The sequence below is a fragment of the Scyliorhinus canicula genome, chromosome 7 (assembly GCF_902713615.1).
Source record: "Scyliorhinus canicula chromosome 7, sScyCan1.1, whole genome shotgun sequence".
NCBI lineage: Eukaryota > Metazoa > Chordata > Chondrichthyes > Carcharhiniformes > Scyliorhinidae > Scyliorhinus > Scyliorhinus canicula.
The window spans coordinates 19,068,496-19,082,027 of record NC_052152.1 but is presented as its reverse complement, the minus strand read 5'-3'; the positions used below and the strand labels follow the sequence as shown (position 1 = coordinate 19,082,027).

At 51.2% G+C, this 13,532-nt stretch overlaps 1 protein-coding gene across 2 annotated transcripts in view; it reads left to right on the top strand.

The window, feature by feature from the left end:
• Window positions 1-1,452: 1,452 nt before the first annotated feature.
• LOC119968764 (interferon-induced GTP-binding protein Mx3-like) overlaps window positions 1,453-13,532 on the top strand; it is a 70,116-nt gene continuing 58,036 nt past the window's right edge. Inside the window, exons 1-2 of one of the 2 annotated variants that reach the window (XM_038801464.1) lie at window positions 1,453-1,770; window positions 11,203-11,312. In XM_038801464.1, coding sequence (XP_038657392.1) covers window positions 11,247-11,312 — 66 coding nt within the window. In that variant the 5' untranslated portion in view covers window positions 1,453-1,770; window positions 11,203-11,246. The remainder of the gene's footprint in view (window positions 1,771-11,202; window positions 11,313-13,532) is intronic. The other variant, XM_038801465.1, reaches the window with a different exon arrangement.

Sequence of the window (13,532 nt, the reverse complement as noted above, 5' to 3'; positions counted from 1 at the left end):
GTGGAAGGTGAAACCGCCTCGCTCATATTGAACTCAGTGCACTCTCTGATGGCGGAAGGATATACGCTCCCAGAAACCTTTGTCCGCCAGCAACACGTGTCCAATCTCCACGGGGTTTACTGATAGGGGCCCGACTCCCAACATGACATCCACAAACTGGGAACATGGGCTGGATTCTCCCAAAATGGGACTATGTCCTGGCGTTTCACTCTGAAGATTCCTGTGAAAAAGTGGAGCCGATTCACTGACCTGCAGAAGGCTAGCAGGGGCCTAGAGTATATCACGCAGCTTTAGCTGCGGATACGGGCCCCCGCACGTCCGGTTTTGAGTCCGCACATGCGCACGGCGGCGGACTACAGTGACCGTGCCGAGCGCCTTGGTGAACTCGGACCGCGGAGGCAAATGAAGAATGTAGACTTCCCTGAACAGCCACGCGCGCTCGAAGATCCGACCGCCCCGATCTGTCCCCCGGCCGCCTCTGAGGGCCAGCCCCGGTGTCCGATCCCCCCGCCACCCACCGGGGCGGCCACGGACTGAGTCAACGCTGTCGGGAACTCAGCCGGTCAGAAGCGGAGGATCGCTGGGCGGGCCTCTGGCAATGGCCCCCCAGCCGCGCAGAGTACTCCGCGAACAGGCCGATTCTCCGGTCCCAGAGAATCGCCGGACTGGCGCTGGGCCCGATTTCGGTGTGTAAATAGATTCTCCTCCACGCGCCAAACGCAATTTTGACGCGTGGCTGCGGAGAATCTAGCCCATGACCCAAGATAACAACCGCCCCCTTCAACCCAGGAAGAAGACACCCGCCCACCATAAAGACGTCAATGCGGGAGCAGACCCAATCGACGTGGGTCACTCCTTGGTGACTATTTTTGGTGTATGTGACTGTCGGTGCTGCAGACGGGGGTGAAGGTGGGCGCCTTCGCCTTCACCTCGTCAATAGCCCGGAGGGGAGTTCTGCTCGGGAGGAGGTCCCTGGTACCTCCCAGTGACTCGGCCAGGCTGGGTGACCTGATGGGGTTTTTGTATCTTGAGAAGTTCCAAGTTCACCATGACGGGGGTCAGTGGAAGGTTTGTACACGAGGTGGCAGCCTTTCAGCCCCCTTTCAGAGAATTAGTCAGTTGTTAGGGGAAGGTTTTGTTCTTGTTTAGTAAGTTTTGTTTGTTCATGGGGGCGGGGGGGGGGGGGGGGGCGAGCTTATTTTGCAATGGTTTTGTTTTATTTTACAATGTTTTCATGAAAATCTTTTCTGAATAAAAATATATATTTTTTTAAATTGCGATTGTTGTCATGGTCACCATTTACTGAGAGAAGAGTATATTGCACAGCCGACCCTTTCCAGGGGGTTCCAGAAACTACTTCCAGGTGGATACTGCTGCCAAAAAAACTTTCTCTCACAGGAGCCAGTGGCTGCAGCCTCGTTTACTTTCAGTTTCAATTCAGGACAAAACAGAACCGAGTCAAAGATTCAGTTTCCTGTGAAATGCAGTTATTTCCCGGGTTAACCACACGCAAACCAGCCAGACCTGTGATGGGAGAGGCAGCTCGGTAGGTACAGTCCTTGCTGCTGCAGGAGAGGCGTTGGCAGCTTTATCATTGGGCTGTGTGTCAGCTTCAGCTTTTACTGACTGGCTGCTCCAATCTGCTGCTGTCCTGAGGTCAGAGTCTGGAGTTCGCACTCATTTTAGATCGTTTCAATCGCAACTCTGAGCGACACTCCACATTCACTGGACAGATCGAGGCATCTCTTTCTATTCGTCAGCCAAATGCAGGTATGTGGTTCTTAAACCCGACAGAACTGATTCATTTCGATGTGCTTTGTTGTGCAAAACATTCATAATAATTTCAATCATCCCCCCACACACACACCCAACTCTGTAAGCCCTGTTTTCCGAATGTGAATGTTTACATTCTCATGTCACATTATTTCCACTCTCTTGTTCCCTTTTAAAACTTGGATCATTTTCAGGAAAAGTTGTTGTTGACCTTGTTGCTGTTTGACCTGTTGTTCCTGTGAGATCCTGGCGTCCCAGCAGGTCAGTGAGTGCATTTGGTTAATATTGGTTGACATTAAGGGCTCTGTCATATCTGTCGGTTTTTGACAACGTCGAGATGCCTGTTCAGCTTCCTGCTGCTGGTCAGGATGAGAATTTGAAACCTGAACCAGAAGTCAATGTGGATCATTGGGGCTGGAAGCTGAATGGAAACCTGGCGGGTGTGTGGACCCGGGCAGCAGAGTTTCAGATGGGTGTCGAATTTAGAAGGTGTGGACTGTGGGAGGATGGCCAGGAGGGCATTGGGACAGTTAAATCTAGAGGTAACCAGTGTTTGTGAAGCTCTACACAGCACATGAGCAGAGGGAGGGACCGGTTCCTGTACTGTTACAGAGGTGAAAATAAATAATCTCAGTTTTTTTATAAATACTGTTTTTATTGGTTTTCACATTCCGAGCATGGTATCTGATGTGACCATCAATTCACTAGACACACGATTGGACGTAAACTGTGGTTTAAATAGTCTTACAACTAAGCCAGCCTGCGACCAGAGGAACTGAGAGCAGGCTTACGCTGCAGCACTTTATACTTCCGGTTAATGGGCGGAGCCATGGGTGGAGCCATGGGTGGAGCCCTGTACAAGCTCCTCATCTTCCCCTATGGGCAGAGCCACGCAACGGCTCACATACAGAGCCCACAAGGACATAATACAATGCAATGCAATACAATGTGAATTACAATGCAGTATCATTCACCACAGTATCATAAAAAAGCAATCAGGGTGAAATTAGAAGAACAAAAGAGAGATAAAACCAAAGAGCGGGAAACACAAAACATGACATGGACATGTCACCAAGGTTGTGAGCAATCATGTCCAGCCTGAGATAGTTGCTGGGAAGATGGCTGGAGTCAGTACAAGGGAATAGAAGCTCTGCTTCAGGCACACATGGATTATTATGGGCGGTTCTGGGCACCACGCCTTAAGAAAGTGGTTATCTCGGCTTGGGAGAGAGTAGATTTACCAGGATGATGCCTGGATTCCAAGTGTTAAATTCTGTGGGGTGATACGGGTCTGGGTTCTCCGTCGCGGGTCCACCCCGCTGCCGCCGCTAGCGAGGACGGAAAATCTGGCCGCGCCGTTCTCTGGCAGCGGGATTCTCTACTCCTGCCGCTTGTCAATGAGAATTCCCATGAAAACCACCCCACACTGCCGGGATGCACTGACACTGTGACCAGAGAATCCCGCCCCCAGCAAATGGCCAGAGAATTCCGGCCATATAAACTGGGGATACATGCCCCTGAACATGACCGGTTAAGGTGTGATTTCATCCAAATTTCCAAGTTATTAAAGGCGAGCAGAAAAGGTAGATAATCAAAGGTATTAATAGGGAGCATGGAGTTTAGGTGTTCTTGTCCCGCAGTGGGGAGTGTTCTGCCTCTGAGCCGGATGCTCCCAGTTCAAACCCAACTCCAGGACTTGGTGGCCATGGAAGGTGAGTTCATCATGTGACCAAACAGGTTGAATTGGAAATATTCCTCACATGAACCAATGGCAGGCAGTGAGGTCAGTCATGTGATGGAAACTCTAACATCACTATCCATATAGCTCCAGGTTACAACATGCATTTTACAGATGATGTTGCCGTAGCAACTCAGACCCCCTGTGGGAAGGGGAGTCAGGTGTCTGGATCGCCGGCATGGATTGATCAGTGTCATCAACGCAGGGTTCGATCCACGTTCCCACTGGGGTGGATTCAGAACCTGTGTCCTTGCCTGGGGGCGATGGAGGTTGTGTGGATTGGACCTGCCTTTGGGCAGAGATCCCAGAAGGAGTACGGAGTCAGGTAACAGGTTGTGATTTATTTAGAAGGACAGAACAGGTTTGCTGAGCGATAATGCACCCACCATGTATCATATATATCAGATGTTCCTACAAATCATTGAAAGGTAAGAAAATCTCCCGGTGCGCTGGTCATAATTTATTCTGTAACCTGGGGGAATGAAACCACCTGGGTCGCTCTGCAGAAAGCTGGCATGGACTTGAGAGTCCAAATAACGTCCATCTGTGTCCTATGGGCTGCATTGTACAGAGTGCTGCAGACCGCTCACCGCTGGGTAAAAGGTTGGGAGGGAGTCTGTCAACACTTGGAATGGCCGCCCTGCATCAGTTAAGTGGCCAGTGGATTGAGGCTGGACTTTCATTCCTCGGGAACAGGAGGCTCCACCTGGGAGAGTGGCTGGCCAATCAGAGGGAGACAGCTCTCTGGTACCAACAGAGACACTCTGAGCAGTGGAAAGTTCAGCTCCTGCGCCGGGGCCTTGATGAGGCATTCAGCACGAGAACAGGACTTGGTGGCTAATTTATGTGTTGTAGCGAGGGGGGGTGCGGTTGGAGAATGAGTGGGTTGGTCGAGGTTAGGGAGGGGGTCAGGGTTTGATAGACTGTGGGGGTTAGTGGTAGCTCGGGAAACTCAGGATTTGACGGAGCTCTCCAATGGGCACAAGGAAACGTGACAGGCTGGGCACTTGGTGTTGACCTCTGGCCATTGGAAAAACCCCAGCGGTGGTGACACAAAGCCGTTAAGTAGGCAGCAGTTATCTGCTTAAGAGCTTCAGTTGCCTGCCTGGTGGCTGGGCAGCCCAACAGTCACCCCCGCCTCAGGTAGAATTGTGTGTGGGACGGGCCACTGCTGGACTTAACCTGCTGCCCCGCCTTCAAATCCACCAGCGGAAGAGCACGATGTCATACCCTGTGACTCTATAATCAAACCATCAACTTGGAGGAATCCATTTCTTGTTCTGTTGAAATCTGTTTTTTAAAACTAATTTTATTGGTTTTTCATTTAATTGTTGCAACATTGCAACATAAAGAAAACACAGTAAAAACAGAATGAAAAAAAGAAACAAAAGTAATCAAGTACAAACACATCGGAAACATATATACAGATATGAAATATGTTAACATTGGGTGTCCAGTAATCGGTTACCACAGACGTACTGTTTAACTATTTACATGTGGTCCCATTGTAATAAAACATACCAGGGGCTTGTTTGAGGCAACCCTGGTCCGTCCTCTTGTTGTTGCCATGGTCGCCCCCAGGGTTCTCCTCCCTTTGGTAGCCTTTGGTTCCTCTGCCCTGCTTCCTCTGTGCTCTGGGTGGTGTCTTCCTTCCTCCCTTCTCCTATCCTCCATCCCCCTCCCCCATTCTCTTCATCTTTTGTCTGTTTCGATCCCCCCCACCTTGCTCCCCCCTCTTATTGGGTGTTGATCATGAACAGATCCCCAAACAGGTTGGTGAATTGCTCCCCTGTATTACAGAAGCCTTTCTCCGATCCTCTGATGTAGAACTTTATCTTTTCCAATTCGAGGAATTCCGCTGAGCAGGTCATCCACACAGAGCAAGACTGTGCTCCCAGTCTCATCACATTCAGCAGGCGTCTGATATTCGCTGTTAACTTTTTGCCCTTGACAAAGCCCGTCTGATCCTCCTCACCGACCCCCAGCTCACAACTCTCCAGTCATCTCGCCATGGCCTTCGTCAGGACTTTGGAGTCAGTGTTCAGGAGTGAGATGGTTCTGCATGCCCACACTCCATCAGGTCCTTGGCTTTTTTAGGATTCAGCAATATTGAGGCCTGTGTCAGCAGGGGTGGCAGGATCCCTCTTCATAGCGCGTCGTTAAACATCTCCCCAGGTGTGGTGCCAGTGCTGCTGGACATTTTTTAATTGAAGTCCACTGGGAATCTGTCTGGACCCGGTGGCTTTCCCCACTGCATGGAGTTGATACTCTCCATGACTTCCCCCAGTTGTTGTGGTGCTACTAGTCCCTACCTCGTTTCCTCCCTCACAGCTGATATGTCCAGACCATCGAGAAAGCGCATCACCTTCGAGTCCCGCTGCGGGGGCTGGGAGGTGTACCGCTCTTGGTCGTGAAGACCTTGTTAATCTTGCCTGGTGTTGCGACTAGTTTAGCGTTTCTGTCGTTCACCTGTGTTACCTCCCTCGTGGCTGCCTGCTTTCTCAGCTGGTGAGCCAGCAGGCGGCTGCCCTGGTCTCCATGTTCTGAAAAGGTCTCCCGTGTCTGGCGGAGCAGGTTCACTGCTTTCCCGGTGGAGAGCAAGTCAAATTCCACCTGTAGCTTTTTCCTCTCCACCAATAGTTCCACGGTTGGGGTTGTGGAGTATCGTTGAACCACATCCAACATGGAGTCGATGAGACATTGCCTAGCCGCCCTCTCCTTTCTGTCCTTGTGCCCGATGCGCTGTTATTTCCCCCTTATTACCGCCTTCAGTGCCACCCAGAATGTGGAGTGTGAGATCTCTCCATTCTGGTTACAGGTTACAGAACCCTTGATGGTTTGTGACATTCTTTCGCAAGAGTGCCTTATTGGCGAGGAGACACTCGGCCCGGCCTGTCTCCAACCTCACATCCATGTAATGTGCATGGACGGAGGTTACTATTGCGGAGTATTCCGCCCCTACTAGCCCTGGAAGCACCGATTTGCCAACTGCAAAGAATTCGATACAGGTAAATACTTTGTGGACTTGGGAGAAGAAGGAGAATTTCCTCTTCCTCAGAGGGGTGAAACTCCAGGGATCCAATCCCCCACCTGCTCCATAAAGGTATTCAGTTCCTTTGCCATTGCCGATTGTTTCCCTGATTTGGGGCTGAATTTATCTGTCATTGGGTCCCCCGAACAGTTGAAGTCTCACTGATTGATGAGTCAGTGACAGTCTAGGTCGGGGATCTCCACCATGATTTTTTTTAATGAGGTCCACATCATCCTAGTTTGCGGCGTATATATTTACAAGCACCACAGGTGGCCCTTCCAGGACATTGCTAAACATTACGTCCCGTCCCACGGATCTGTTACCATGTTTGTTTCTGTAAAGTTTGTCCTTTTGCTAAACAGTGTAGCCACACCTCATGCCCTCATGCCGAAGCATGCTTGGTACGTCTGTCCGATGCAGCTGTTCCTTACCCTCAGTCGGGGTCCTTCTCCCTCAGGTGTATCTCTTGAAGGAAGACTATGTTGGCCCTCAGGTTTATTTAGATGGGCGACGACCAGGGGCGGGATTCTCCGCGAACTGGTGGGGCGGGCACCTCCGGCGCCGAGGAGTGGCGTGAACCACTCCGGCGTCATGCCACCCCAAACGTGGGGAATCCTCCACGCCTTCAGAGGCTAGGCCACCCCCTATAAAAAAAAAATCAAGTCCGGCGGGGGTGATGGGTCTACAAATTGAGCCGGTCCGGTGGCCGAGTCATCCTCTGGGATCGGCGAAGCACCGGGGTTGCAGCCTCTTCGGGTGGCTGGGTGGGGGCGGTCGGTGAGGGTACGATGGTGGACTCTGGGGGTCCGAGCTTCGTACCCGACTGGTTCGACTGGCGACGGGGAGCGCCGGAAACCCATAGGCGCGGGGGTGCGGAGCACGGGCAGTGAACCTTTAGGTGCGGGGGCGCAGGGTGCGGAGGGTTGTGCGGGGTGTCGAGTGAGGGGGGTACATCGGCAGTAGTAGTGGTGGTGGAGTTGGATCCTGCAGGCGCCAGGACCCGGAGGGAAACAGTGTCCTGACGGCCGTCTGGGTATTCGATGAAGGCGTATTGGGGGCTCGAGTGAAGTAGGAGCACTCTCTCTACGAGTGGGTCAGTTTTGTGGGCCCGGACGTCCTTGCGGAGGAGAACCGGGCCCGGTGTCTTCAACCATGCTGGGAGCGAAACCCCCGTGGTAGTGCCCCTTGAAAAAACAAATAGCCGTTCGTGAGGGGTCTGGTTGGTGGCTGTACAAAGGAGGGACCTAATTACATGGAGCGCGTCGGGGGGAACCTCCTGCCAATGGGAGGTCGGGATGTTCCTGGACTGGAGGGTCAGCAGGACAGTCTTCCAGACCGTCGCGTTCTCCCTCTCCACCTGCCTGTTCCCCCTGGGGTTGTAGCTGGTAGTCCTGCTCGAGGCGATGCCCTTGTCGAGCAGGTACTGACGCAGCTCGTCGCTCATAAAGGACGAACCCCTGTCGCTGTGTACGTAGCTGGGGAAACCGAACAGGGTGAAGATACAGTGCAGGGCCCTAATGACTGTGTGGGAGGTCATATCAGGGCACGGGATAGCAAAGGGGAATAGGGAGAACTCGTCGATGACGTTCAGGAAGTACGAGTCAGGGCCCAGGACTCCGTTTTCCACGACATAGCCGAGGATGGCCATGCGGTAAACACATTTCTCCGTGTTATACGTGAGGTTGAGTTTCTAGGCAGTCTGGAGAAATCGATGGAGGTTAGCGTCGTGGTCCTGCTGATCATGGTCGCAGATGGTGACGTTGTCCAAGTACGGAAACGTGCCCGCAGCCCGTACTGGTCCACCATTCGGACCATTCCTCATTGGAACACCGAGACCCCATTCATGACGCCAAAGGGAACCCTGAGGATTTGGAAGAGGTGGCCATCTGCCTCGAACGCCGGTAGTGGCGGTCCTCCGGGCGGATTGGGAGCTGGTGGTATGCAGACTTCAGATTCACTGTGGAGAAAATGCGATACTGGGCGATCTGATTCACCATGTCTGCAATCCTGGGGAGGGTGAACCGATTAATGGTTTGGCTATAGTCCACTACCATTTGGAATTTTTCCCCGGTCTTGACGACCACCACCTGAGCTCTCCAGGGGCTATTACTGGCCTCTATGGTCCCCTCACATAGCAGTCTGTGGACCTCGGTTCTGATAAACACCCTGTCCTGCAGGCTGTATCGCCTGCTGTGAGTGGCTACGGGTTTGTAGTCCGGAGTGAGATTGGCATAGAGTGGAGGGGGGTCGATTTTTAGCGTCGCCAGACTGCAGATGGTGAGTGGAGGTAGGGGCCCGCCGAAGCTGAGTGTGAGGCTTTTGAGGTTGCACTGCAAGTCGAGTCCCAGTCAGAGTGGGGCGCAGAGTTCGGGGAGTACGTATAGCTGGAGGTTCGAGTAGCTGGCGCCCTGAATTGTTAGGGTCGCGACGGTGCTCCCTTGGAGGTGAACAGAGTGTGAGCCCGAAGCGAGGGAGATAGTTTGCCGTGCAGGGAAGATAGGGAACGAACAGAGTCTTGCCAGATCTGGGTGTACGAAGCTCTCGGTGCTCCCGGAGTCGAAGTGGCATGGTGTACTGTACCCGTTGATTTTAACGGTCATCATCGAGTTGCGGAGGTGTTTCGGACTCGACTGGTCCAACGTGACCGCGCTGAGTTGCGGGTAGTCGGCGGCTCGATCAGCTGTGCTGGAGTGGCCCCGTGATGACTGTCCGCTGAGATCGTAGTCTTCGAGGTGAGTTTCAGAGTTTGAAGAGGATGGAGCCCAAGATGGCCGCCCCGTGGATCGTACGTGGCGGGTGGCGAGGAAGATGGCGTCCAAGATGGTGGCCCCCATGAGTCGCACGTGTCGGGTGGGGGCGGAGTCGGCATACAGGCCGCAGCATTTTGGGGCCTGCGGGCCTGCGAGTTTGGAAGCGAGTGCTCTGGGCTGAGGGAAAGTTTGGAGAGGAAGATTTCTTCGCAATGGCAGACCCGGGTATAGTGTCCTTTGCGACTGCAGCTGCTGCAGGTCGCATTGCAGGATGGGGTCGCTTGGTCCGCGGGGAACGAGGTGAGGCTGCGGAACGAGACCTCCATGGTAGTAGCTAACTCTACAGTGTCCTCCAAGTTCTGGGCCCCTTTTTCAAGCAACCACTGGCGCACATAGTTTGACCTGAGCCCTGCCACGTACACATCTCGGTCAGCGAGCTCCATATGCTGGGCGGCTGACACAGCTTGATAATTGCAGTCCCGATCTAAGGCTTTTAAATCGTGCAGGAATTCATCCAGCGACTCCGCGGGGCGCTGGCGGCGGGTCGTAAAATGTGGCATGCGGAGACCTCGTTGATGGGCCTTACGTATATTCGATCGAGCATGGTCAGGGCCTCCGTATACGAGGTAGTACTGTTAAGATGAGTAGAGATACGGTGGCTCAACCTTGCGTGCAGTAGGCTGAGTTTCTGCTCCTCTGTTGTTCAAGTTTCCTAAGACTATTAAATTGATGAGACCATCAATTCACAAGACACGTGATTGGAAGTGAACAGTGGTTTTAATAGTCTTGCAACTGAGCCTGCCTGCGACGAGATGAACTGGCAGCAGGCTCACGACTGCAGATCTTTATACTTCTGGTTAGTGGGAGGAGCCATGGGCGGAGCCAAGGGTGGAGCCCAGTACAAACTCCTCATCTCCCCCTAGGGGTAGAGCCGCGCAATGGCTCGTATACAGAGCTCACAAAGACACAATACATATGATACAACACAGTGTGAATTACTAGGTTTATAATTACAGCCGAAAGCAGCGGGAGCTCAGAGAAACACAGCCTGCACGCGCCTCAGAGCATGAGTTACTCAGGTGAGGAGCTCCCCACAGAATGCAACCCCCGACCTGGAAGCAGTTCGGGGAAGGTGACCCTGCGGGGAGTGTGGAGAGGAGAGGAGTGGAATGGAGTGATTATGGTGACTAGTGTGGAATAAAGTGAGTTGTATCCTGTCAGCCTGGTCTCTCGTGGGGTCTTTGCCTCCGTCTACAGCACTCAGGTTAAAAACTGACTTGAGTGGCAGGCGTCCACTGCTTTTCGGTGAGAGAGTTCCACACTTAATAATCTTTGATAATCTTTATTATTGTCACAAGAAGGCTTGCATTAATACTGTAATGAAGTTACTGTGACATTCCCCTAGCCGCCACACTCCGGTGCCTGTTCGGGTACACGGCGGGAGAATTCAAAATGTCCAAATTACCTAACAGCACGTCTTTCGGGACTTGTGGGAGGAAACCGGAGCACCCGGAGGAAACCCCCTCAGACACAGGGAGAACGAAGTAGTGTTTTCTAACTTCTCTTCTGAATGGCTGTCACCTTGTCCAAGAGTATCCCACCTGCAGGAAGGTTTCCTCACTTTCGGAGTCTTAACACCGTCAATCAGATCACCCCTTACCTTTCTATATCATGACGTTCAATGCAAAATCAATGCTGGACTCTTCTACAACCCCATAAATGTGTATTCTCTATATAAAATAATATCTTCTCCACTCTTACCTGCAGTGGTATATTTTCGGTTTTCAATTGACTGTTTAAGTTTGACTATTGAACCAAGTAAATGTCTTGTGAGCTTCTTACCCATTTGGTGATGGTCTTCTGCCACTAAAAACTAATACTGGAACAGAAACCTCCAATAATGTTCACAGATTAACTGCAAGACTTCCATAGAGACTGGAATTTGGTGCCAAGCATGAACTCAAGGAAACACCGGAATAGGAAGTCCCATTCATCAAGACAAAGTGTGGTGACCCCCCAGGTACTGCATACGCAAGAGTGTAAAAGAGAAATTATACTTGGGTACTAATGCTAAACAGACAGGATCACCCTGGCTGCCTGTTACACCCCATCATTACACTCCCCACCTGTTACACTTCCAACCTTAAACTATCTCCACATTCCACGCTCTGTCCGTTACACTCCCCTCCCATTACAATCCCTTCCCATTGCACTCCCTTCCCATTACACTCCCCACATGTTACACTCCCAACCTTAGACTATCTCCTCATTCCACCCTCTGTTCATTACACCCCTCCCATGACGATCCCTTCCCATTACACTCCCCACATGTTACGCTGCCTGCTTGGTACATGTAATATGTGGGAAGTGCAGTGGGCAAGGAGTGTAATAGGGAAGAAACAGCACTGTCCGTTTTGCTCAATGGCGCAAGCTGAATCTTTTCCCGCCATTGTTGGTATTGTTCAAACTTGCTTAATGGCCATTAAAGATCAGGGTAGAATTTTTCAGATTTTTAAAAATCTAAGTATTGCAGTGACCTCTGCTGTCTTGTTTTATTTTCCCATTACTGGAATGGTGGCTGGAATCCTCTGCAAAATAAACCCGGAGGTAGGCAGGAAGTTTGGCGTGATTCCTGCTGGTGATGGGACGGCTGAATACGCGCGATCTTCTGCTCCTCAGCTCCTCAGTCGTGCATCAGCGAAGAGCTTGGTTAATTTTATGGTGGGGCAGGAAGGAAGTGGCCGCACAGATGCTGATGAAAGCAAATGGGGTTCCAAACATTGCTCAGCGGGAAACTTGACCCACCTTTGACCTGCCTGCAAAGCTGGGAGAATAAAATTCCAAATTTCCCACCTTCGAGACACTTTTATGCACCCATTCCAAATTACCCACCGCGGGCGATTGTGTCCGATAGGTTGATGGCTCACGTAGGCTGCACCATGTCCAGGATAGGCACCTGTGAGGTAAGTGTTTTCTGCTTCTGTTTGGGGAAGACTAGCAGAGATGAGTCCAGCACATTAAGCTTTGAAGCTATAAAGAAGGAACCCCCCCCTCCCCCCCCCCCCAAGCGAGACAGATTCACAACTGAAAGAGAGATGAACTACATAATCCAGGATTATAAAATACCGTCAAAACATTAATCTTAAGGACATAAACAGGAAATTCCTATATGTGTTACAATATCCCACAAGGGCGAGTCATGAATTCATTTCAACTGGGGTACCATGAAAGGATTGCGTTTAGCGGCTGGAGAGCTGGTTTTTGAGGCGGAGCGAATCTGACAGCGTGGGTTCAATTCCTGTCCTGGCTGAGCTTATTCATGAAGCCTTGTCCCTCACCTGAGGCGTGGCGACCCTCAAAGGGGGGAGAAGCCTACGGCCACCTGGGACTATGGCAATTTAACTTGTAATCCTTTTAAAATCGTATTCATTTTTTAAGTTCAGAGTACCCAATTATTTTTTTCCCCCCAATCAAGAGGACATTTGACGTGGCAAATTCACCTACCTTGCACATCATTTTGGGTTGTGGGGGTGAGACCCACGCAGACACGGGGCGAACGTGCAAACTCCACACAGAGTTTACTTTTAACCCTTAACATTACAGGATGTTTTTCACCTCACGGAGCAGTGGATAATACACTGCAGCCTCCGAGCTAAGAGCTCAATGTTACATGTTCATTTCTGAAAATAACAAGCCCTGGGATAAGTATCTGATTGGGATTGAGGATTACCGGATAAGAAGAGACAGAGGCCGTCAGGTACCCTAAGGGATTTTGTTTCTCTGGTAATGAATATGGCAGTCAATATGGTCGCCTTCCTTAATCCTAATAATGTTTACTTTAGAGTCGGCAGGTATCTCTCGATACCGCCACAAGATTCAAACCCGAATACTGATCAAAGAGCCAATACACCAGTTAGTTAATTCAAAGACAATACTATTCATTTACACACACAGTAAGATCTACTCGTGCACAAAATACTATAAACTAAAATATCTCTAACGCTAAAGCCTATACTTAACTTCGGGTGCCCACTCAGTCAGAGGAACAATGGCTGTTGTTTGGATCTGAGGTTGTTGGGTTCGAAGTGGTACAGGAGAACAGCTAAGGTTGTCCGTCTGGTAGCGAGTGTTGACCTTGGATTTACGTGCTTCTGGTGCAGCTGGTAGATGGGTCTCCCCGCTTTGAGAGCCGAGTCCAAGAGAGCGATTCTCTCTCGGGGGTTTCTTCTTATACCCAAAG